At 36.5% G+C, this 27,370-nt stretch overlaps 1 protein-coding gene across 4 annotated transcripts in view; it reads left to right on the top strand.

The window, feature by feature from the left end:
* Positions 1 to 27,370, top strand: part of syt1a (synaptotagmin Ia) — a 310,170-nt gene that overhangs the window by 258,232 nt on the left and 24,568 nt on the right. For 3 of the 4 annotated variants that reach the window (XM_088647276.1, XM_088647277.1, XM_088647274.1), the window contains 4 exons: positions 412 to 534; positions 6,874 to 7,041; positions 7,995 to 8,162; positions 18,756 to 18,873. In XM_088647276.1, coding sequence (XP_088503402.1) covers positions 412 to 534; positions 6,874 to 7,041; positions 7,995 to 8,162; positions 18,756 to 18,873 — 577 coding nt within the window. The remainder of the gene's footprint in view (positions 1 to 411; positions 535 to 6,873; positions 7,042 to 7,994; positions 8,163 to 18,755; positions 18,874 to 27,370) is intronic. The other variant, XM_088647275.1, reaches the window with a different exon arrangement.

Here is a 27,370-nt window from a genome sequence, read left to right as displayed (position 1 = left end):
CAAACAGTTGTCTTCCAGACAAGATTAGTGGGGAACATGCTTACAGTAAATACCATCTTGACATTTCCCTTCTGATTTTGTTTTTTTGTCAGATCATTTCAGCTGTCTGCTCGAAAATATATCAAAGGAATCATGTTTTGTTTTGTTTTTTTAAAGCTAAATGAATTTGCCTTTTAGAACCTTTATTGTTGTCTAGCTGCTTGGCAATTTTAAAACAAATCAAGAAGAGTCAGTTCCATGCTCAATGATAAAGGATTCTGTGCATGTGGTGATATAAACAAGGTCACTTAGTGCTTGCTCCCAGTAGCTGCATTTGGAAGGGGACTTGAGCTATTACAGTAGCGAAAGCCTGGGTCTGGCTCAGGTGTCAGGATATAAACTGACTCCAGTGGTCTCTGTTTGACTCTACAGCCTATAAAGGATGATGATGCTGAGACAGGGCTGACTGATGGAGAGAAGGAGGATGAACCCAAGGAGCAAGAGAAGCTGGGGAAATTACAATACTCCTTGGATTACAATTTCACAGACAACACGGTAAGTAACCTCTATCTGTTCTGACACTTCTTTTTATGAATGAAGAGGTTAGGCTGGGGGCAACATCCGCATGAGGGCTACAAAAGGAACATGTTGAGGTTAATTGCTTACTGAAACGTAGAAAGAGAAAACGCAATGTTGCGGCTATTGAGCCATCTTCAGGTGTGTGATTGTTATTTCTGTTTAATTATATACTGTGTACTGTGCATTTGCCAGTCCTGACCCATTCAACCAAGTCTGTGACTCACCTGACACAGGAGACTTCAATGGCACTGGATGTTCTGTGGAGATAACATGACCTTAACAGTCTCATCTTAAACACTGACTGCTGGTAGAATACAATACAACAATCATTTTTGTCTGATTTCACAGATGTTTGTTTTGCATCCAAGTGCCTATGTTTTACACACAGAGACTAACAAAAAACCTACAAAAACTACAAATAAACATTAAAAAATAAATATATAGCATTACATGAAAGACATGAACCCATATATTGTCATTACACACAGCTCCTACAGGACTACATGCAGGTTACCAGAACACAGACCTTAACCTCCCCCTCAATTACCCTAAGCCCCTTTAATTGCACAATACTCCTCATTTTTGCACGTGAGCTAATTGCACTTGCCCATAAACCAATTCACCTTTATTGTGAACTCAAGTAGTTTGATTGAATGTGGGATAAAGGAAATCCTCATTTTGTTAAAGTCTGCATTGACGGGCAGTAAAACATGTACACTTCATGACTTTTCCTAGGATTTTCAGTCTTAGCCTTCATTTACATATTTGTAAGAAAATCACAGCAAGTTGTAGAGAGTCGCAGCGTGCGCCAGTTACCGTCAGTTGTGTAGTGTGACACCCCCAACAACTCAGTCACAGTGCTCTTAACAGCCCCTACAACTCTGGTTTGATTTTCTCGTAGCGAGTTGCAAGTTGTAGGGGTGGGCTCTTGTGTCTGCGACAGTTATAGCCAATGAACGCTCAACCGGAAGCACAATGTGTACAATGCGGCTGCAAGGAAAGAAGAGAGGCGAGTGTTCTGGACTGTGCAAATGGAGGAGAGGCTCGTCGAACACTGGAGCCAGCACAGATGTCTGTTCGATGTTTTGTGTTTGTCGTTTGTTTATTTTCGTGTGGTGCTCCTCCTCTTATTCAGGTGTGCTCCATGTTGATTGGCTGCCAAAATGAGGCGACCTCGTGGTACTTTCGAGGAGCAATACGAGATTTTGAAATGTGATGAAAAGTCGTGAGGGAATTGTGTAATTAGTCTCCCCCTGCGATTCCTAGTTGTATAATTTGACACCGTCTAGGTCAGAAAAGGCAGCGAGATTCAGCAACTGCTGTCGTTAAATTTGACATTCTCTCCGACTAGAAGTTGTGTCGAGTCATGTAGTGTGACGCCGGCTTTATCTTCACTCCCCACCAACCTCTGAACCTCAGAAGCAGTTCCCAGCCATGTGAATCAATATTTTTTTTTATATTTGTGCATTAAAAGGTTTCTCTTTTTACTTTTAATGCACAGATTACTGCTTCCTGCCGTATAAGTATGTACTGTAGTATGTTCAGTACTACACCTTGAAAGCAAACCTATGGTGGAAGGTCCCACTACAGCAAAAGCTATCTACATTCAACCTAATTTAAATTTAGAGTGATTTATATATGTACAAGAGAAAATAAATGTCTTAATCCTGAATGCCATCTAACAGATAATAGAACCTCTGTCTGGAGCTGCTGTCTTGAGGTGAGGTTGGCATTCAACAATAAACAAGCAGTTTAAAAATAATAATCTGATGTTTATAACAGAAAACTAAGTTCATTGGCCCTGTTTGTTCCTTACAGTAAAATGGATTCTTCAACTAAATTGGTTAATACTTCCTGGCCGTCAGGCAGTGTACAGTCATTGTGTATAGTTCTGCAACCCAGTATACTGTAGAATATCATAGAAACACTACTTCATATCCAGTCATAACAATCTGGAAAAATCTTTACTGTATACATGTATCTCATTTAGATTATCATGTTATCTGACATGGACAAAAACAGCTTAAGAAGGAAAATATGATGAAGGATGTGAAGTGTTATTTATGTCTTCTATGAATATTTCATATTTTGCATGCCTATGACAGTTAACACTGCAAAAACCATTAAATCTTTTTTTTAAAGTAAATTTTTCAACAGCATATACAACATGTAGTGTTTTTTTGGTCAAGTTGCATAGCCAACTAATCCTGAGCAAAAAAAAAAATATGTGGCCCTAAATCCAATGAAGTGTGCTTAGTCCTGCATTATAACATTTCAAAAGACTCCAAACTGTCTCAGAAAAGCAGCTGGAGAGGTAAATGTAAATGGAATAGAAAGAATAAAGACTGGGAATTGGAAAATGCCATCAGCACGACCTACTTTTAGCGGCATGCTCTGACGGCTTCCTGCATCTTCAGGGTTCACGTTTAAATTGCTCTGAATTACCTGTCTGGGAGGGCTGATGGAAGATACTTTGAACCAGTGTGAGGCTGAACAGTTGTGCTCTGCCTCTGCCTTTAATAGAGGACTTAAGGGAGTAGCTAAGTCTTTCTTTTGCTTCTCCTACACAACTACACACAAGAGGAGTGAATTTATGAAAAAGGAAAATAAAAGCCCTTAATGGTTATGGCATATTTATTGTGCATTCCTTAAATTCTAAATACAACCTTTCAAGCTCAAAGCCTAGATGTGTGGCAGGTATTTCCCTGTTTATCTGTGAAATAAGTGTGCAAAGCACCTGATAAATTATGCCAATACTATACTGTATATCTTCAAACAGATCGAAACATTTCCTTTTTTGCAGAGGCTTTTAGCTATTCTGAATATGTTGTTCTGTTGTAAGATCCATGCTGAGGTATTTCCCAGTACATGTATGCAACTGATCAATGTACTTTTTTTTTTTTCATGGGCAGTTTTAGAAAAAAGCCCTTTTATCACTCACCGTGATTAGTATTCCAACTTTCACATTAGTGGGGTGCATTTCTAAACAAAAATCATGTGCAGTGCTCTGTTGACCTTTTCTAAATGGTCATACTCATTTTCTCTGCAAATAAAGTTAAGGAACAATGGTGTTCTGGGTGTTTTCTTTATTTTAAAACCGCATAATGTTTGTCTAACCTGCATACTAGGACTGCCTAGAATTAATCTCCGAGATTTCTGTTTCTTTGGACAGTGTTTCTCTTCCCCCATGCCTGTTCTCACATGTTCTTTTTTTTTGTTCCAATCCTCTTTGTTTCATATTCCTGCTCCCTTCCTCTTTACCCCTCACACCCTAAACGTTGTGTTTTTCCTTCCCTTTCTCCTTTTCAGACGATTATAGTAAGAAGTAGAAGTTAAGTCCTTGGATTTACTTACTATAACCCTTATAATCATGCATTTTCACAATTCTAGGGAGATAAATCTAAACCTCACAAGCTTGCTGCACTGCTATTTAATTCAATACAATCCCCAAATGCCAAACAGAGCTAGGATAAACTGTACCTCTGCACCACTAAGAGAATCCACTAGTATATAAACCTCTGCTGTTCTGGCTTCACTTTTACAGTCAAATATTCACTATTTTTTGTAGAATTCAATCAGCATGTGTCATTCAGAAATTCTTTCAGCCTACTGAAGATCACGTGTTATAAAATAACTCTACAGTATATAGCACATACAGTATGCATGCAGTGTAAAATCTTTTAAAGGATAACAACCTGTAATTATATGAAACATCACTTATGCATATTAGTATAAAAGTATATGTTATTAGAGTGAATGCACTAAATTAAATAGAATATGACTTGTGAATTGATTAATTTCTGATAGAAGAGAACTGTGGAGGTTCTCACAGAAGTTTTCTTCATGGATTTGAGTTTATTTTTTTATTAAAGTATTGAACCTAGTACCTAAAATATTAGTTTTTTTATTTTACTTCTAAGTCCATGCTTTATTTCTTAACCAAAACATGTCAATTATAGTCTTGTAATTAAAAGCACCTTAATGTTCTTGAGAAGGCTCAATTAAGATGGTCATTTTAAGATTAATATTATCAAAGCTGATTATATAGGAGTTTAGTGTCTGCTTCACCTGCTTTATTCAATTCTGTTCTGAGATTGTGTGACATAGTAGAAAGACAGTGAAGAAACAGGTACTGAGTACTGTAAATGAGGAAACGAATTATCGCTTAGTGCTATGCATTGAGAAGGATGGGATCTGATGATCGAAAAGCTCTCTTGAGGACAGTGCCTGGCATCTGCCTTAGCATGCTTTAAAGCAAAGACGTTCACACTCTTCAGACATCTTTAATCCTAGTGAAGAGACAATATTCAGTTCTATGCACTGCCATAGAAAGTTTGGTTATGAATCACTTTAAATAACTCTTACAGGTTAATAGACAATGTCATCAATCAATGCTCTCTTTGAGAAATACAGATAATGTCAATTATCTGGGATTAATTATCAGATACAGAGTTCAAACTGGACATTTCCTTAAAGGTTAGATAGATAGATACTTTATTGATCCCGTGAGGGAAATTGCAGAAATATATATACTGTAGTTATATCTTAAATGGAGTGAAGAAATCTTGCATTATATTGAATGTTTTGAAACATAAATCGTAGTTGTTAAATTCTCGAAAAAATATAATTCTGTGTTGAGTGAAAAGCCTATGTTTTATTGTATATGGCTGTGTATATTGTATATATACACATAGGCTTTTAAATGTTTTTTTAAGTTATGCTATAACAACAGAACAGTTGTCTTGAATTTTAAAGCAACATAAAATGGCACTTTTTTCTGTTTGGCTATATATCTAATTATAAAATAATGGCTTTAATGCAAGTACAATAAAAATGACCCCTTTCTATTCTGAGAGCCTTCTACCAGTCTTTTTTACTCCATTCTTTGGGATTTTCTCCTTGGTATATTTCATGCATTTGTCATTATCTTTAGAAAATTAGTTTGCATGTATCATCAACTTTTATCTCAAAGATCTGTTTCCCTTTCTTTACTCAAGATGTCCTTAATTCCCGATTTGCTTTTTTTCTGAATTACCTGTACAGTATACTGTATGTACAGCAGTTGTCCTTATGATAGAAACTACAGTACAGAAGCATTGTAATTCATGAGGGATTTTTTGCCTTATATATCTGTGTTTAGTTATAGTGACTATAGTTAAAGTAAAAGTTTTCAATTGGAATTTACACTAATACTGTATCTACTTACAGTTGTATTTCACATACTGTATGGTTTTGTGTTTGTTGTGTGTACAGTATATACAGTATGAATTTCTGAAATTTAGTTGTCTGTACTTTAGACTTGTCTGCGAGGATGCAGGAGCTCTCCACAGCACTCAATTACTGGAACCTCCCAAATTGGAACTTGATGTCCGTGTGATAGGAATCTGATTGAGCGATTTTCAGAGTCCAGAAATCTGAAGAGTGCGATCTGAGACTGGCACGTCAATCAGTCAGTTTAGCTTCCTGGTGTGGCTGTCACTTACAGATTGACAAGACATTTTAGTTATCTGAGGAAAAAGATACTGACCTTCTCAGTCTTAAGACAGACTTGTTTCTGGTTTATTGTGAAAGAATTGAATTTTTTTTTAAAGGTGCAAACTGAAAGTCAAACTGCTATCATTACCCTTAGAGAATTGTAATGCATTGCAATGACATTCCAAACATAATGTGGAAGTCCCTAGTTTTATTCAAGAATCTGACCCTGCTTTAATTAGTTTTTGTCCATTCTATGCTTCATTCAACTTACTCTTTGTCTGTGGAGTACACTTTTGTACTTGTTTTTCTTGTGCCGCTGGGTACGTTTGAAAATGTCTTGACAGCTGTTTTTAAACTAGCTTATGAAAAGGATTCTCAAACCAGAATGCCAGAGGCTTTGTTACGGAGATTCAAAGGCACTATATGAGGCCAATGTTCCTCTACTGTAAGTACCTACAGTAGCAAAGGCTTTGAGACATCTTCTCAGATGTTGTTTTCCTGCAATAATTTGCTTGCCCTATCAAAACAAAAGCAGTCACATCAATGCCCTACATATAATGGGATACCCAGGAAGTAAGAATCAAAACAGTAAAAATCATACAATGGTATCATGGAAAAACTACTTTTTAATTGCACTTAATGTGGCTGGGAAAAGCAATCTGTGTAATTCATTTAATTAAAACACAGTAGGGCTTACAAATCCACTTCATATTAATGACAATTAATCCAAAGGTGTAAACCCCAGGTTGTTAATCGTCTATGTAAACAGCTAAAATACGATTCTTGTATTTTTGTTTGCAGTAAGTAATCTTAAGGTTCTCCTATTGTGATTTCTTCCAGCTCATTGTGGGGATTATTCAAGCAGCAGAACTCCCTGCTTTGGACATGGGTGGGACCTCTGATCCTTATGTGAAGGTTTTCCTGCTCCCTGATAAAAAGAAGAAATTTGAGACTAAAGTCCACAGAAAGACTCTCAACCCCTGCTTCAATGAGCAGTTTACTTTCAAGGTATGGTTTGAAAAGATCTAATTGAATTCCTGTATAGATTGTCATTTTAAACAAGTCATATAAACTACCTTTTGCAAATTGCGTGTGACAAAATTATATTAACTCAAGAATCAGCATCCCATTTCATACCTATTTATGTTTTTTACAGAAATCGACAGGTTTTTAATAGCAGATGGGTTTTTTTCCCTTTGTTTGCCGATCAGTAAAATACAAAAATGATTAAAACCTGTTACATGATTTGTTCTTAACAGCAACAAGCAGCTGGTGCATTAAAAGAACGTCTGTGTGCTTCATAGAAATAACATTGTGTGCCAAAAAGTAAACATCACATCACTGCACTCTAAAGACAGAAGCATTTATAGAAATGGATATTACCCCCAAATGAATTGATATTATACTGCCTTGTATATAAATCTAAAATTGCTACCCAGAGTGTGTAATTAAGTTATCAGTCTTACATTGTTAACAGAATACAGGTGCCTGCCTTCACTGCTTTATTCGTAACATATGCTGAGGGAAGGCTGAACATTTGCCAATATGGTTAATGTTAGCAAATTTCGCTAATGCAGCTGTGAGCAGTTAAAATAGACACATTTTAACACTGTTTCCAAGATCCATCATGAGTGCCTTCAGTATAATCAAGTGCAATGACATCAAGGACAAAGTAGAAGCCATGGTCTTATCTGTGTTCCCACCAGTTGCAACAATTTGAGGCCATATAGAAGTAAATCCTTACACATTTTAGTGGAGGAAACAGCCCAATCATAAGTAATCAGTCATCAAATCTCTTATAGAAAAAAAAATCTCTATAGTTATTACTTGGATTTCTGGTTGATAATGCTCCTAACATTCAATCTTACCAGCATGACATCTCAAAGAGCCAGACAAATTGATTTATCACAGTCAGACAGCTCACTGTGTGCCCTTTTCGATCCCTCTTTTCTCTTCTTCAGGTGCCCTATGCTGAACTGGGAGGGAAAACTCTGGTTATGACAGTTTACGACTTTGATCGTTTCTCGAAGCACGATGTCATTGGGGATGTTAAAGTGCCTATGAACACCGTTGACTTTGGTCACGTGACAGAGGAATGGCGAGACCTTCAGAGTGCTGAAAAAGAAGAGGTATGAAATTCTCTTAAGTGAAAAGTTTTTCACACCACAAGAAGTGTTCTTGAAAATCATTTTGAGGAAGAGAAAAACTCGTTATACAGTATAAGATATTTAGTAGAAAATCCCTTTTCTACGACAAAGTTACTCTTTTAACCGGGCAACACCTTCAATAAACCACCATACTTTAAATATTGTATGTTGACTTTAGCTAGAATTACATTGACACATTTTTTTTTCTTTTTTGGGCATTTGTTGAACAAGGACAAAAGCATATAGTATAGTTTCATTATCTTCCGAAGATGAACTGCAAAAGAAAATATCACACAACATGCAACCTGCAGCTATTAATAAAATTATATCGTATAAGGGAATGTTATTATGGAAATTCCATTATTACATGATTTGGAATAAATGGAAGCATTTAAAGTCATTATATGTGAATAATAAAATGTACATTTTTTTTGGCACTAAATTAACATAACTATGTTTTTCCCTTTCTGAAAGTGTAACCCAACTTTCTGATTTTCATTTGTTATTTTTAGTTCTTAAATGTAAATTCTAAATGGAGTAGTGGGCCTGAATGAAGCTGTCACATAATGAAGTCATTAGAAACAGCTTTACCATTTCATATGTAAATATATTAAGATGACTGATAATTCTATGCAACAGGAAATATAATGTGTACATACATTGGACAAATGACTCTATTAGAGATGGAACTGTTGTATGAATTATGCACTTTCCTAAATATTATTGTACTATTTCTCAGCAGCTGCTTATCATCATTATACATACTGATTACTTTTAATGTAATTATTTTAAGTTGAAGAAACAAGTAGTAACAGATATGTCAATTTGATATCCATAACCTATACAGTGCTAATATTGAGCAATAATTTAAAATATTTGCCAAAATTAATTAACTTTCCATTTAAGTTAGTGGTATACAAAATGTTTTTTATTTAAACAATGCAACTTGTTTAAATTAAGACAAGAAAAGGTATTGTCTATCTGAATTACTGTTACCCTGCCTTTTTATTTTCCATTCATTAGTGTACAGTATTCCTTAGTTAAACTATAAGTGAAAGAGCAAGTTAATCTGAAAGGTAGGGAAATAAACATCAATGTGATTTGCTTTAAATTCCAAAAAAAGTAATTTAAATGTATTTAAAATGTTTTTTATTCTGTTTGAAACTAACACATTTTTAAATACATTGCAGTTATTGCTTTTCTTTACATCAGAGCAGTGGAAACAGACCTCTCAAGCAGCATTTTAAATTACATCCCTTTTGGGTTTAGATGATTTTCTTTACTCATGCAGAATTTTTATTTTATTTGTATGTGAGTGTCTCTTAATGCTATTTTTTCCCTCTGTTCTGTGGTGTCACAAGTAATATTGTTATTAACATGCTGCTCAGAGTTAAATTAATTTCACTTTGTTTGCTGAGCTGCTTTAACCTGGGTGGCATTTAGCAGTATTATCGGGCAAAAGACGAATGAAGTCAATTGGTATAAAGCAATGAGATGCAATCATTAGAGCATAGCCACCAGCTGCTGCGGGTTCAGATGACAGACAGTTGAAAATGTCGCTGAAAGATTGTATTTTATTTTTTATGTATTTGAGTAATGAAAATATTTGTTGAATTTCTGAAAGAAGATTCTACATTCATTTCCACATTGTGATTAATGGAGAAACAAAGTCACCTTTCCTGGCTTAATCTATGACCTCAAGTACTCAGTAAGAAGACTCTGACTCTCATCAGTTTCAATGAGTCTAATGTGTCTTATTATCTGAGAGGCAACTGATTGAAAGCATTTTTTAGACTTGATAACACTGAAGAGGCACTTTGGAAATGGACTAATGATTGCAATGACTTCCAATCTCCAGTCCCTGTTCACCAGAGAATCTTTTTGAAGTGCTCCTATTTATTTTTGTTTGTTCCTGTTTTAGATTTTTTCCCCCTTGTGAATACTTAACAAGAATTAGGACAGTGCTTGGTAACTGGGAAGTCCTCTTTTTTTTGTAAATCTGTTTGTGGGCTGTATGACTTCAAAAAGCTTAATGTAGCTATTGTGCAGGTAACGGTGAATGAGAGACACCAAATACACTATATTGAAAGCAAAGTTTGTGTCATGCATTAATTAAGATAATAACATCCCTGCATGCCTAGTGCTAATTTTGACAAGCATTCAGTGGCTGCAAGACCTCAGTAATTTTGAAAGAGAAGTGAGTGGTGGGGCCCAGGTTATTCATGAACAAAGGGTAACAGTGGACAGACGTATACTTCCAAAGTGCACCAGTCAGCTCACCACACATCAGCTATTAGTGGAAAGGAGTACAGAATTACTGAAGCCAATTCATAGATGGAGATTATTAGGACGCCAAGACCGATAAAGGCAAGGGGGAAATCTGGCCAGGACACAAGGGTAACAATCTTACTCTTTTCAATGACCACAGAGAATTACGACCTTGGTTTTATGTGTCATCCAAGGGACTGCCCCCCTTTTTTACAGTATAGTGTCCCCATCACTATACTGGGGCATTAGGACCCACACAGACCACAGGGTGAGCACCCCCTGCTGGTCCCACTAACACCTCTTCTAGCAGGAAACATAGCTTTCCCAGGAGGTCTCCCATCCAGGTACTGACCGGGCTCACATTTGCTTAGCTTCAGTTGGCTGCCAGTTGTGAGTTGCAGGATTATATACTGTAGGTGCTGGTGATACTCCAGAATCATTATATACTGTGTATATCCATTTATTCAAAGTGTGAGACAAAAAAGGAACAACTGCTGATCAATTAACTGCCTATTTCAACTTAGAATGTGAGTATCCAGTTTCAAAAGCAGTCTCCATCTACTGTAGCAATGCATGTTTTTGAGTCCAGTGATGTCAAGAGCGCAGGCAATCAAAAACCAAGTGGAGAAATATGATATGGTCAGATAAATCATTCTTCAACATTTTCTTCTTAAACAAACAAATGCACATGTAGTGCCAACCTGACAAGCCAGTGGTAGTTTCTATTTAAGATGCTTCATGATCATCTTCACCCCAGGTTGTAGCAGTTTCTTCCAGGATGACAGGGCCCTCATCCACAGAGCACATGTGGTGAAGATGAGACTGATATTTTCCATACAGTACGTCATGGCTTTTCTTGGTCACCAGATCTGATACATCAGATCTGATATATAATCAAGCAATTGTGGGATGTTCTGGAACAAAGCCAGCTTTCTCACACTCTGTCAACCAGACATGAATTGATTGATTTTCTCATAAAGAAAGGTTGTACTTTGAAATCCTAAAACAGTAATAAAGCTTGAAGAATCCACATTCCTCCTGCAGAATTTCAGATGCTGGTAGTCCCTGTGCATTGGAGTGTTCAGGCTGTTCTGGCTACACGTGGTGGCCTAACGTGCTATTTACTGTAGTAACTTTATATTAGTTTTTACTTTATTTTGTCCACTATCTCTATACTGTATTGTACATTTCTATTAAGAACAAAGTACGATATAATATCATAGGAACTGGAGTCCAATCAGACAAATGAGTTTGGAGTACCAGACTTAACTACCACTGTCAACTGTACAGTATGAAAGTAAATAAAGCCTAAGCGTAATATTAAATAGGGGGTTAGATAGATGGTCCTTGACTTTTCATTGTAAATTAAATTCCCTTTTCTGCCTGCTATTATTTGTTACTTACCTTCAACCAACATGCTTTGACTCACATCAAAGTCTGAATCCTGCTGTGACTGATGAACTGTTCTTTACTACATGAACCTTCTGCCTCTACAGTCACAATCATCTCCTCAATCTAGTGCTTTAAATTGGTCTGCACTGTGCCTCACTGTAAGATGGAGTCCTTTGGTGTGTTACCTCCTTCCTCTTTTGCTAGACTAAGGCTCCTAAATTAAGATGTCAGTTTCCTGCATAACCCTTCATGTTTGTAATACAGATCCTTCATTTTAGCCACCAGTCCATCCGTTCATATCTCAAATGTGCTGTTGAGAACTATATAATAACCCTCATGGAATTCTGCCTTCCTGGTCATTTATTATTGTGAGTATTAACTACTCCTTAGTGTACTTTTACCAGATTTCCTGTCCTTAAATTACCTATTTGGCATTTCTTCTTCAGTTTTCATTCCCACTGCTTTTTCTCACAATTTATATACTTTCCTCTGCTGTATTGGCCACACGAAGATCATTAATCATCTTACCTACCCATTCCAGTATTCCTCACTTTAACATTTACAGTTTGGTCATTATATTTTAATGTTGGTGTTGTGTGTTGGATGAGGCAGTACATTTCCTTGTTCTGTGTGAAGCAGTGAATTCAGTCACCCTATCTAAATCCACCTATTATCTTTGTGAGCGCAGAAACAGGCATTGTGATAAAACTGGGTCATTTGCCACTATGAAGGATGTTTGTGCTTTTTATTTCACTCCCTCTCTGAGATGCCAGTTATCTTATATGGTGAAGTAGTTTATCTTCCACAATAGACTTCTACCTCTAAGACAGTTTAGAGATTTATCAATTCATTTTGGATTTCAAATTATATTTGTATTAGTGATAAGGATGGTAGGGATGGTAGATGCTTCCTGAAATTTGTATTAAATTCTCAGCTCCCCAACGAGAATTGCGAGAAATTAATAAGTTGATTCGTAGAGAGCGGCTGTGATGGTTGAGTGGGATCCTGTGGCAGGATTGGCCAGCAGAGGAGATACTGTAGGTGTGATTCAGGGTCCAAGAAAAACTAACAACACCACTAAGCAGAATTGCAGTCAAAGCTAGGGTCAATTCCAGGAGAAAAAAACACCATAACCAAAGACTGGAGCAAGCGAGAGTTAAAACCAAAGGGACCTATCACAGTATAGCAAGTGCTTAGGCTGAAGCAAGCTTCAAAACTAAGCAGTGACTAAGGAAAGAAGTCTTCACGAATAATGAGAAACAGGTGTGGATGATAAGCATTAAAGCAGCATTGAAAGGTAATCACAGAACACTTCTGCTGCAAGAGAAATATCGTAGCTCATAGCATCATAGAGGGTAGAGTCCCAGAAGTGTCAGAAAATCCAGATCCAGGGTTTGAGCCCCCTGCTGCACAGCGAGGAAAAAAAAAGTTTTTTTTTTTAAAACCCATAGCATTATTACAAACATCTTAATTTTTGCATACAGGACCATGTAGATCTACAATACTAAGCGTTTTTCAATCACAGGATGCAATTTTCAAGAGGAATCCTCCCATTTATCTAATTTAATCCTGTCATGAAGGAAAAAGTGGAAATACAAAGATCCATGCTGCTGAGGCAGTTACCATTTTGAATTGGTTTACCAGGGATAATCCCCTGATGTCCAGTTCAGACTGCAGTTTAAAGAAAGGGGCTGTCTTTTATCTAAGCAGTGCACATTGAGCTTGACCCTTGTAAAGGCCTACTGTATGTACTAATGGTGGTAACTTGGCAACACACTTCTGTTTATGCACTATAGAGTCAATATAAGTATTGTGAGAACTGAGGAGCAGCTTTATTTTAAGAGCTCTTTGTTCATGCAACTTTAGACAACATTTAAGAAATCCACATACTCGCATAAGGGTAACACTTAGTCACGCTAGTTGTCTTATTCATCATGTTTTTAGACTATGAAAAGAAAACAGGGCACCCTGAGACGAGCATGCAAACACCAAACAGAAGACATCCAATACTAGTATCGAACCTAGGACCCAAATTCTGTGAGGCAACACAAGACTCCACAATGCAGTGCTTCCCTTTAGAGACTAAATGTATACGTAAAATTAAAAAATGATACATAGAAATTAACACAGCATTTAAATATGTAGTCCGCACACTCTGAGAAAAGAGAGGATTATGGTGTGTGAAAAGCTGTAGACAGCCAGATGTCATTGTTGGTTATAAATTGATGCTAAAATTGTTGCAGCAGTTAGACTGAATGCAAATGGACAATTTCTAACTTATAAATATATTGAATTAAAAGCATAATGTTTTGTTGTTTTAACAAAAAAGCGTTATTTTTTAAAATTATTTATTGTATTTTTTTAAATGACATTTAACTTCTTTCACTTCTAAATGTGCTCAGTTTGAGCATTCGTGCTTTGAATGAAAATATTCACTTTACAAAATGGGCATACATCATTTCTAATACAGCCAAATGAGACATCACTGGAAGAAGGGGAATACTTTTGCAAGGCACTGTATTTACTGCATGTTATTCCTCATCATCAAAAGCAACAGTCATGCAGACTGCAAGGCTCTGAGAATCTAGGCTTAAATGACAACTCATTAGGATTTATTACATTGTTATCACATAGTAAGCTGAGCTTTGAAGCAGTTTTCAGTGAGGTGTACAATTCTTAGTGACTTAAAACTGTTGACAGTCATACTTCACATCCTAGATATGCTTCAACAGCTACAAATTGCATCCAGCAAATACTCTGATAAGAATAAGTTCACATTGCCCTGTCACAAGCCCTGTCCCACAATGTATTGTCAGCATATACTGTACAGCACATACAGCAGAAAGGCTCCGTTGTTGTCAGTTGTAACGTCTAGTAGAGATCATTTCACATTATTATTAACAATTAACATTGAGTTTAAGTGCAAAAATAGGATTTGAAGAAACGGAACCCAGATAAAATTCCCAGATGATACTAGATCTTGGCATCACTCCCAGAATGGTACTTGCACTTTGTCTCTATTTTTTGGTCCTTTAGTTTGCCCACATTTTCGAGATTGGAAATGCAATACCTTTTAAAATATTTGGATGTACATAGCACCAAACATCAGTTGCAGTTCTGAATTATTTAGAACTACTTCCTCATTTCTTTAGGTATTTATGATGTCATTGTTTTTCTCTTGATTTTAAAACCTAATTAGAGTGTATGCGATGTCAATAATATCTTTGTAAAGCAATAGACAATATGTTACATAAAATGTATTTTCTTAAATTTTGTGTACCTTTTTCAAGTGCATTGTATTGCTAACATTTTTAATTGCACAATGAGTTAAAATGAAATAAAATCTATGAAACGTGCTGCTTTTTTAATTGCAACATGTGATGGTATTTATTATGCTAGAAGTGTTAATCTGTTGAAGAGTAACGTGTTTCACCAGAAGGCTGGAATTACATAAATTGCACTGGTTTGAATTAGGAAGTAAAATATGTGACATTTTATTAATACCTCTAAAAACTGATGATTTGAGTTAATACTCTTACTTGAGCAGTTAAAAAGAAACAGTATTTTAAAAAGTATTTTATTGTGCATATCTAATGAAAATTACTGAAATCTGTCATTTAATCTTTTCTTTAATCTTTGCAGCAGAATTATCTTTTGTTTCATTAAAAAAATAATTACAGAGTAGGAATTTGATCGTGAAAAATATATAATTAAGCAAACATATAACTATGCCAAAACTCCAGATTTAATATTCATTAAATTACCTTCAGTTTTATTTTTTCTGTAGATATGTTTCCTTTTAATAATTTGCATTATCCAGATGTTCGTTTTTGAAGGCCAGTAAGCTATGATGATATCAATGATACTAGTCAGTGTTAACATCTCCATGGTCTTAGAAACCTCGGGTAACCAATTAAAGTTTTTGCAAAGCTACAGTTTCTGCAAATTGTACTGTAAGATGATTGCTTCCTTTAGTTGCTCTATATGTTGCATACTGTATATACTGTACTGCATTCAATATACATCTAAAGGAGAAGGAAACAATATATGTATCTTTCATTTCAGCCCAAAAGTCTTTATTATTATTATTTTTTATGTTGGTATGCCAATTACAGAAGACAATGTTACAGTACATTCCCAGACACCTGCTGAAACACTCTCTTTTCAATTGGGATGAACATGGGTGCAGAGGTGATTACTGGCTGCCCAGTTTTGCTTCCATTGTTTAATCGTTTAATGAGTTATTATTTGTTACTTGTTTTGTTATTGCTACAGAAAGTTCTTTCTATTTTAAATTTCAAGTCACAGGACTGTAAGAGAAGGTTTGCAGTAATCCGAAACATGAAGAAGAATTGATCTAGGAGTAGGATTACAAGATGGCAGACCTTGTTTCAGGCTTAAGGGCTTAAGACAGAATATAATAAAATAAAATATAATAAAATCTGGGATGGCAGGTTTTGGGGTTTAAAAAACATTATCAGATCTAATGAGTTACTTTTTGCAAGAGGCTTGTGTAAAGAATACAATAGATTAAAATAAGAATGACATTTGTAATATTACTAACTTTAGCTTGCTGTCAGGGTGGCCCTAAAAATACAGTCTACGAGGAACCTTTCACTGTGTTCAACCCCTGACAAACCCTGTCACATTGCCACAACTGCTTCCCATAGGCAAACAAATCTAGGGACCCATGTTTCAAGTGTGCATTGTGGTAGAGAAGTGCTTCAGTCCAATATAATTCTGGTGCTCTAAGCTACTTCATATGGACAGATCATAATGGGTTTATCTTAAACTATGGAGATACTAGTTTATGTCTGATGATGCCTGATTTCCTGTACTGTTGGGAAATCTTACCCACATGAGGGTGAATTCTTCATTCTACGGGAAATGTGAATATGTCCTAAGAGGCAGTGCTGCGTGGAAGGTGTAGCTTGGCGGAACACCTTCACATATTGACTCATCACTGCATGCTTTGCTGCTTCATACATTTGGATAGAGATCCAGCTGTCTGAGTGCTGACTTTAACACAGGATGAGAGTGTAACGGGTTTCAGGATCTCAGTTGTCTTTGCATGGAAGATCACCGTGCTCCACAACTGCAGAGGGAAATTGCTCACGGGGGACAGCAGCCTGGCTGGAAGTTCCTCTCTGGTGGCAGAATTCACATCACTCTGAGCCTCTGTGAAACCAATTTGTTCAGCTAAGATCAATACACTGCTCTCCCTGCAAAAGGTTTTTGAAACTTATCAGGATACATTTACATAAAGGAGAAGCCAAAAAATCTTAAAAAGGGTTTTTCATTATTTTTTTTCAAGACCATCTACTCTTTTCGGTCATCTTATTCTACAGAATATGTGCTTCATATCCTTTTACGTGACTTCAAAGCCAACCGTTTCTTTTTTTTGTAGCACTTGAGCTCACTATTCCATCAGAGAGGTGTTTCTGGAAAGATTTGTTGCAGGTTTAATGTGAGGAAAGTGTTTTAGGGCAGTATTGGATAAATGCATTAATGGATTATATACTAGGATTAATGGGATTCACATGATGAGAACTGATAAAAATGCTTGACAACCATACTCAACTTTAAGAATGTTTTTAAACACAGACCACACAGAACCACACTTCTCACATTTGAAAAGACAATGTATTAGTTCCTCCATTTAGAGCTTTGTGAACTACGCAAAGAGTAACACAAACCTAGCCCCCAACCTCATCTAAATCCCTTTTTTACAGACCATCCTCAAACGTGTGGCTAGAAAACATAAAGCATGAAACTGTAGTTTTATGTTTATGTTTGATTTTTGGTTTTCATTTATTGATCCACCATATTATACTTACTGTATACATATTATACAAAACCTGTTCCAGACACCCAAAATTCTTTGTGTAAGGAAGTGCCTACTGTCTTCAGTTTTAAATGCACTTCCATAACCTTCACTAAGAGAAACAACATGGTAGGCAGTACATCCCAGTATGGGCAGAGTGTTGTAACTCACTGGGAGTAAGCTTCAACCTCTAAATAGAGGAACATAAGAACAATTACTAATGATACTGAGCCATTTAGCTGTTTATCTTGCTTGTTTTTTTTTTCAGTAGCTAATTGATTAGAGGATCTCATTCAGAAATCCATTTTAAATTCACTTCCCCAAATTTTCCACTTGTGCACTTCAGTTCATGTTTCATAATTGCTTCTGAAGAAGATACTAGATTGTATAATTGTGATATGACATTCCATGGAGATTTTAATTCTGCATTTTTATATGTACAGTATATACATTGTATTTATGTTTAAGTACTCCATTTTATACATTATATGATGATACAGTAAATTTAACTGTGACAAAAAAAACTCATGGATTATGGCTCTTTAAAACAAGAGTTAGGCACTGGGGGGGAAGTATAGAAAATATTTCAAAACAAGTGTAAAAATATAAAACTTTGCACTTGTACAATACTGTATGTGCATACTCAAAGAGAGACTGAGGTTAAAATGTCTCTGCATTTTAGACCTTGTCATCCTCCATTAAAACTTGGTCCAGATGTTCACAAATGTACAGTAGCTGTAAAAGTGCAATTTTGAAAGTTTAACACAAGACAATGTTGGTGTGAAACTGTTTTGTTTGTTTTTGTCACTAAAAAAGTTTTGCGATGTTACCTGAATGGTATTTGGAGGTGGAAACCCTGAAGCTCATTTTTGCAAGGAGTGAAAATGCTTGAAAATCAACAAGTATTGTTCATCTTTCCAAGAAAAAAAGAATATGATCATGTTGCATTACCAAAGTAGCTTCAATATGAATATATATTTATGTCCCGAAGACATATTTGGGTCACACCACCGCTGCTTGAATCGCATATTTCCTTGCTTTTTTCCTGTCGATTGGGACGATAAACTTTTATTTCCCGTTTGTTTTCACAGCAAGAAAAACTGGGTGACATCTGCTTCTCCCTTCGCTATGTGCCTACTGCTGGTAAACTGACTGTTGTCATTCTGGAGGCAAAGAACCTGAAGAAGATGGACGTGGGAGGCTTATCAGGTGAGGAATGATAGGGCAACTTAGAGAGAAGCAATCTAAACTATCACACTCCGAGATGGCAATACAGACACACTGTAATCCAGTCTCAGCTGGCAGCCTGAGATAAGTATGGGCTTGAGCATTCAGTCTCCCAAATCACAGGAGCTCATTTTGTAAAGAAAATAGTAGTTGGCAAAGACTCTTGATGAAACTGGAATCTCACACGGAAAACCTTCATTATACATTCTGATTGCTTTTTTTACATTTTTTCTAATGGTCTGCAGATGAAATTTTAAATAAACGCCATTGCTCAATTTCACCCCAGATGACCTAAAGCTGCATGGAATTTGCATTAAAGTAGAGGGAGAAAAAAATCCCTCTGTATGTGATGAAATTATTGTAAGGCATTGGGCTCTTGTAACTAATTCCTCTTTGAATCAAAAGCATTGAGCTCTTTCTTGTAACTCATTTTTCCTTGAACAAGTCTCCCTTAATTACATGTAAGGGAGCTTTCTTTTTTGTTTCGTTTTAATTGTTCGGCCACAATTGCTTTGTATTCTTTAAATGTCCACGTTTTCAGAAATCCTCCATGTTCATATCTTAATTGCAAGGCTTTCAATCTACATTAAAGGTTCTTGCAGAATTATTTGAGGGCACATGATGTTAAATTGTCGATATTGTGAATACTGTGCTCTGCAAGCTGCAATTCTCAAAATGCAGTTGTTTTAAGCCCAAATCATAGAGGGATTTGCAGCAGGTTCCAAACACAACAGTACTGCATCTGCTGTTGTGTGTGAAAGCGTAGGTGATAGCATAAGAACGGCTGTGTTTACTGTGCTCTGGCTGGGTTTGTTCCCATTAAAGCTTTGCGTGACAAGTTGTTGAAAATGATTTATTCAAGGTCACAGTAAACCTTAACAGTCTAGTCCCCTGAGAGAGTTTGTTTCTGAGAGAGCTGCACTGTCCCTTTCTGCCATTTTCACCCATGTGAGCCAGAGTTACTGAAGGATGTGCCAATTAGTCCCCGTTTAGGAGGCGCAGCTGGGTGACAAAATAAATTGCACCTCTGGAAAAACTATTTTCTATTGAAATGAAATTTAATCTTTTTTTTTCTTAAATGCTTTTGCGCTGTATTCTACACTGTGAGAAAATACAGTATGTGAGACATGGTTACAAAAGTGTAAGCATTTTGAATTTGTTTCCAGCTGATGCTGTTACTAAGTACTGACCTCTGTGTCTTCAAGTGTCACGGGCTGTGGCTGGTGGAACGCATCTTTTTTTCCCAGTCACGTCCTGCTTCCAATCCATCAGAGTACAGAAAAAGAAAATGATGGATATCAACCATTCTCCCAAACTAAGCCTTCCTTACTAATTGTATCAGTTGCAAAAAGCATATCTGTTTAAAATGTTACATGGAATAAAATGCCTTAGATGGAATTTTAAGTATGAAACTAACAAAAATAAATGCATGCTGTCCCTTTAAAAATAAAAGGATTGTAGTGATAAAAGTTATACAGTACTCTTGACGACAGGTGCCTGTGGGTTTTTTTTTTTCAAATGTGGCACTGAAATCACAACCCTGTTTATATACCCTGTTTATTGCAAATAAATATCAGACTCAGTTTCCAGGGCTAAATGAAAGGGTTTCTAAATGTCTGTCAATATATTATTTGCTTGTAAATCAACAGCAGTCTATTAAGATGTTTTTAAAAGTGAGGAGCGATGCACTATAACTGGCTTTAGCTACAGTACAGCAGGCACCGTAGCAGCTGGTGTCATAAGCAATGAATCGACTCTCCTCAATTATGAGTTGAGCTCAGTCAACCTTCTTTTCTTGGTATTTTCCTGGGCAGGACTTGCACAATTGTGTAAAATTGCTTGAAGTAGTGCGGTGCGTCTGTAATATGAATGAATGTCTGCAGGGGATAGAGGTGCAATCTCTGACACACACTCACATACATATAAAACTCTTCTTAAGTACAATCTTACAGTGTTATGTCATGACTAAGCAATGAAACGGAAAGACTTGCATGACAAAAAATGTAAAAAGTAGCAAGGGATTGGGTGAAGAATCCTGCAGAGTGCAGGAAACTGTACCTTGTTAAATTTCTAAAAACTATGGAACTGGACAACATATGGAAGAAACTGGTTGAGAGTCAATTTGCAAAGAATGATAATTGTTGTTATAATTTGTGCTCAGTTCTGAATTCAGTATGAAATTGAATTAGTTCACCATTAAATATAAATACAAGATTGATTTTGTATTGATTTTGTATGTTACAGTATTGTATCCGTATTCATAATCCTTATCAATATTTTCTCAGAAAGTCTGGGCTTTGCTAAATTTACATATATATTTTTTTGCTATTCGGTTCCCATTTTTTGTGGTATCTCCTTTCTTGTTGTTGCTAAAGAGGCAGGTTTGTAGTTTGTGAATAATACCAGAAAAACTGGCAAAAGCATGTGGGTCTTCAAAAACACTTAACACTGTCTGCAACACACAAACACCCTTTCCTTGCACTTATTTCCACCAAAGTTAACCTTCACCTCAGCTGATTGCTTGTCTTATTCTGCTCTAGCTATTATCATTTTTTAATTGTTCACCACACCCCAATTTATTACCTGTCATGCACCACGTCTGTCCTGTAACTGTCTAACAGTACAACAAAGCTAAGGCCACCAGGTGTACAGTGTTTGTCCATCAGAGCTGTGATGATAGTAGATTGGAACCTTGCTGTTCAGATTTCCATATCGATTAGACGTGTTAATTTTCATGAGTCTGCACTTTAAAACACATAAATAAACTCGGATCCACTTGTCCCTTTCGTTTTGTTTAAATCTTTGCATTTCAGTAATGCTTTTTTGCTGTCAAAAGATACAAAAACACTTTACACATTAGAGGTCTCACCGTATCCTTGGAATGCAGGCATTATGAGTTCCACTACACAGCAGACCAAGTAGAGAAGTGAGAAACTGCTTCAACATTTGAATTAAGGAGGAACATTAGAGAAGTCAGATAGTGCTCTCCCAGAATGGGATTTAGCAAGGACACCAAGGATAACACCTCTGCTCTTATGAGGTTTCACAGGATCCTTAACAATCACATATTCAGGGTACTGGTTTTACCTGTAAATTAAAGAGCTAAATACCGCAACACACGGAAGACACAATATTGCCATTTAACATTGTTATACTTTATTGTATACTTTGATGGATAACAATTGTCTGTAGGGAAATCTGTAACACTACAACTGCTCACTTAAGTATAAATGTTAGAGGTTATGTATCAGTAAGTGGTACTCTTACCTATGAAACACAATTACTAAATGTAATTATGCTATATTTCCAGTGTGCTCCCAGTTAATGAAAAGGTTGAACTGTAAACACAGGTCAAAAAGGATGTTAGAAAATCTAAGAGAAAAATAGGAAAACAACAACAACAACAACAACAACAACAACAACAACAACAATAAAAACTTATTTCATTACTTCCCCAGCAAAAGAAAGCATTTAGGATTTAGTCAAATGTAGCCAAGACAGCAATGGAAAACTTGAAGATGAAAGGGAAATGACAGATGTACTAGAAGAGTATTTCACTCAGGTGTTCACTACGGAAGATGCAGACAGCATGCCTCAGGGTGCAGAAGGAAGTTATTTATTAAACAGTATTTGCATAGAAGCAGACATGTTTCAAGTACTAGAAGAGCTGGAGATAAATAAATCTGTAGGCCCAGATGGCATCTTATCAATTGCACCCAAGGAAATGAGAGATGTTATTGTTTAACCATTGACTCAACTCTTCAGACAGTTGCTCAAGACAGAGGTAGTACCCACAGACCACAGAATAACTAATGTGCCGATCGATAAGAAATAAACTGACTCAAGTAATTATAGACCAACAAGTCTGACATGATTTCAAATGATGTAAAGTTATGGAAAGTATTATTAGAACTAAATTAGAGGGTCGCTGTGACTTACTAACTTACTACCCAGCATGAGGACAATGACATTGTATACCATAAAAAAATAAAATAAGTGCAGGTTTAATAAGGGAGCCCAAACAAAAAACTGCAAAGAGAAAACCAGCAGGCCAGAATAAAACTTAACTTACCACTACTACACCACCTAGGCTAGGTTATATACTATAAGCCCCACCCCTGGTCCTCTTGATGGACAGCTGAACCTCCATTTTAAGGGGTGGGTCAACAGGCTCTGTAACTTGACACAAGATGGTGGAACAGACAGATATGAGACACCATTGTGGACCCACAACAGGTAACACATAACAAAATACAACCATAAATATAATATAAAAATAACATAGCAATAGATTCTACAAAAAGAACTATATGATAGGCCACAAGGCCATGCAACAAAGGCCTAGCACAGCCTTTTGTCACAGTTACCTGTATGGACATAACATCCTAAGGAATAAACAACATAGAATTTTGAATAGGTAGGTCTTACCAAACTTACTTGCTGAGTTCTTTGAACAAGCAACAACACTAGCGCCCACACACAGCATATGATTTGGTGTTTTGAAATTTTCAGAATGCTTTTAATAAAGCTCCTCATAAAAGATTTGTTCTAAAATAAGTGCTTGATATTTGGTAAAATGTGTGCATTTGGATTGAGAATTGGTTAATAAATATGAAAGAGAGTACAGATAAGGGGTAAATGTTAAAATGAGGGTGATATTATTAGAGTAGTACAACAGGTATCTGTACTGTATCTGTAGGTAAAATACAGTAGAATGGCCTAACATCTGTCAAATGATGTTTAATGTAGATAAGTGCAAGAGTTTAGATGCAGGTAGTAAAAACATAACCTATAAATGCCGAGCTAGAAGAGGCTACTTCTGAAATTGACGTGGGTGTCTATATTGACACATCACTCACAGTACTTCTTTCAGACAAGATGGGAAAGCAGTAAAAAGACACAAGCCAGAGGACAGAAGTTGAAACTAAATGGACGTACATTTAAAACTGAGAATTGGAAACGTCTTTACCTAAAGTGTTTGGGAGTATGGGACAAGTTATCCAGTTGTGTGGTTGAAGCCAATAACTTTTTCTTCTTTCAAGAAGCTGGATAAGATTTTTGTATCAAGAAGCTACTAGCTACCAGATGAGCCAAATGGCCTTTTCTCATTTTGTAACCTTTCTAACATGTATGTTCTCATGATGGATTTGCTTGGTAAGGAAAAAAACACTCTATTAACTTTAGTTTCAAGGGAGCCTCCGTGATGAGATTTATTCACATACAAAACACCATCATTTGAAAGTATTCTGCAGAATTTGAGATGTTTTATTAATGATTCAAATTAGTTTTGAAATATCTCATTTAAATGCCATCATCAGATTAGTAAGACACAGTCATTAAATCATTTTTATACCCATTGGGTTATGATGCTTTTCTGTAAAATCCCCCTCAATATGACTTGATGTAGGACTTTTATATGTAGAAACTGGAAAAATCTTAGAAAAATTCAACCTACTTTTTATATTTGTATATATGTATAAATGTATTATTGGAAACTGAGTGAAATAACTGAAATGAAGCTAAACCTAGAGAACGGCACTACAATACCGAGGGGGGTGGAGTGCAAAATAACAGTTCTGGAACAGCAAAAACAAAAGTAAATTAAAGAAGAGAGAGAATGTTCATCTGGAACAGGAGACAGCACTTGGCATTTCACTCAATCTTCCACCTCGCAAACAGATTCTCCCAGCAGATCATCCAACAGCAAGAGGACCCTCAGAATCTGAAACAAAAAATGTCAGTAGCACTTCAATCTTTTCTTGCCAATTTCTGCTTTTTCTCATCCCATCATATATCTGATATTTTTTTTCTAGTCTGCCATGGCATTATAAGATGACATTTCTCTCAGTAAAGAGGTGCTTTTTATATGCAGTATACAGTATATTGTTACAAATGGGGGGTTACAAAAATGGTGAATAACAGCAATTGACCTAGTGGCTTAGTCAATAAATAAAATAAATAATCAACTTGTAAAGATTTTGCAAGAATATACCCGAGTGGTTGGTACTGATAGAGGCACATTAATTTTTTATCTCCGTGAGAGCTTTGGTGAAAAGAATATTAATTCAGGCAAACTGGATTATACATATTGTATAGTACAGTATATTTATTAAGAATGACCATACACACACTACATACAACACCTGTATGTGTATCTGAGACCTATGTTTAGACCACCCCAGACTGCTACCAAGTATTTGAAGTATTGAAACAAGTTAAAAGTTTATTCCATGCTGAAAAGAGAAGAAAGGAAACAACTTTTTTGGCTGTGGAGCCTTCTTCAGGTGGTCCTCTTCTTCTTCCATACCCGACAATATAGTGTCCCAATCACTATGCTGGGGCATTAGGACCCCCACAGACCACAGAGTGAGTGCCCCCTACTGGCCCCACTAACACCTCTTCCAGTAGCAGCCTTAGTTTTTCCCAGGAGGTCTCCCATCCAGGTACTGTCCAGGCTCACACCTGCTGAGCTTCAGTGGACTACCAGTTGTGAGTTGCAGGGTGATATTGCCAAGCTTACAGTGACAGCTATTACACACTTTATATAGATTCTTAGAGATACTTCCTAGCCACCTACAGTATAGCTGTAGCAATATGAACAAGAAGATACCAATTCCATGCTGAAAAGAAGATAGATTTAACACATTTCTGCCATTGAGTTTCACACCAAAGAAGGCTCAACCACCAAAATGTTTTGGTTTTGCTTTCTATTTTATATCATGGAAATATAGATATGTACAGTATACTGATATCTATTTAATTAGCCTATTGCTTTGTCTTTATTTCTACTGAGCTAGTATACAGTAGATCTACCCATTAATCCTTGAGAACACAGATGCAAGGAATCCCATCTGAAATCAGCAGCAGTATCAGTTTAGAGTCTAACTGGAAATGTGCTGGGTCTGGCATATTTGTCAAGGATGTTTACACTGGACACCATCCAGCAAAATTTTTGTTTCAGTAGTTTAGTTATATCCTAATGAGAGCGATAAAGGGAAGAAATAAGTAGAGAGTGTTTGTTGTGATTCTCCTAGCAAAGGAAATGGCAGTCTAGACATAAAGTTATTTACAATAAAATAATTGTAAAACATAAAGTTTATGTATACTTGATGTATACTTGTTTATTGTTTCACAAATAAATTCAAAATTCCATTGAAACATTCTGTGACTCTTACAAGAAAATATACTTTCATAAACAAAAACGTTCATGAACATACTTGAAGTTACCTTGCATTGGGAAGGAAGTTTACATTTAATCGGAGTAGATCCGGTATCAGAATGGAGCCAGCAGCCATGTCACCCTGCAACACCCTGCTAAGCTGGTGTGAGCCTGGTCAGTACCTGGATGGAAGACCTCCTGGGAAAACTAAGGTTGCTGCTGGAACAGGTGTTAGTGAGGCACGCAGGGGGTGCTCACCCTGTGGTCAATGGGGGTCCTAATGCCCCACTATAGTGATGGGGACACTATACTGTAAAAATGACTGCTGTCTTTCAGATGAGATGTAAAACTGAGGTCCTGACTCTCTGTGGTTATTAAAAATCCCAGGTTGTCTCTTGAAAAGCATAGGGGTGTAACCCTGGCATCCTTCCCAAATTTTCCCATGCCTCCTAATAATCCCCCTCTATGAATTGGCTACTTTGTTCTCCTCCCCCCTCCCCCCCTCCCCGACGGCAGGCGGAGCGACTCACTGGTTGGAGTATTCTCGGTCGCATTTAATGGCAACGTCAGCTCAAAGATTTGGTTCAAACCACCAAATGGAGACGGGCGTGCTGACAAGCGGACCCTGCTGATGCGGGAATAACGCTAGGATGAGAGAGATCCGGTATCAGAATAGCTTAGTCAGTTAGGGAGTATATGTATTGTATCAATTTAATCATGTTCACAAGAGTATAGATCCTTTAATATGGTTGAGTGAGGTGTTTTCTTAAATATCTGCTTAAACTACGTATGTGCTTGAAAACGTTATTGTGTTTTTGTGTCAATATTATGTAAACCTATTATGACTTATAAATTGGTACAAACAAAACAAGTTTCTCAAACCAAAACCCAGTGTCTAATGCTTTTGTTTGTAAAGAACAAGCCTAAAATGCAGCCTCAGAAGAGCTGTGCAGGGAATTTGAGACAGCCATTGCAGTTCTTAGAAATCCTTTTGATTACAAGATTCCCAACAATATTCAATCTGCTTTTCCAAAAGGGTTCCCTTGAGCACAGAGTGGAACATAAACAATAAAGTTAGTAATGAACAGAAATTATAAATGACAATCATATTGTCCATGATTTTGAAAAGAAGGGAGAAAAGGTTAATTTCAAAAGCAGTTGAATGAAAAAAAATTGAAATACATTATTTTTTGTTGGCATTTGTTAGTATGCTTTATCTGCAAAGAAAGCCTTTCCATGTGGCACATTATTGTTAACGTTTAATTTCCCCAGCATTCTTGCACAGTAGAAAATGTATTGTAAATGTTATTTAGTATTTTG

The sequence above is a fragment of the Lepisosteus platostomus genome, chromosome 9 (genome assembly GCF_059453375.1).
Source record: "Lepisosteus platostomus isolate fLepPlt1 chromosome 9, fLepPlt1.hap1, whole genome shotgun sequence".
Classification (NCBI taxonomy): domain Eukaryota; kingdom Metazoa; phylum Chordata; class Actinopteri; order Semionotiformes; family Lepisosteidae; genus Lepisosteus; species Lepisosteus platostomus.
Note: the sequence above shows the minus strand (reverse complement) of the source record. Positions and strands in the feature narration are given on the sequence as shown.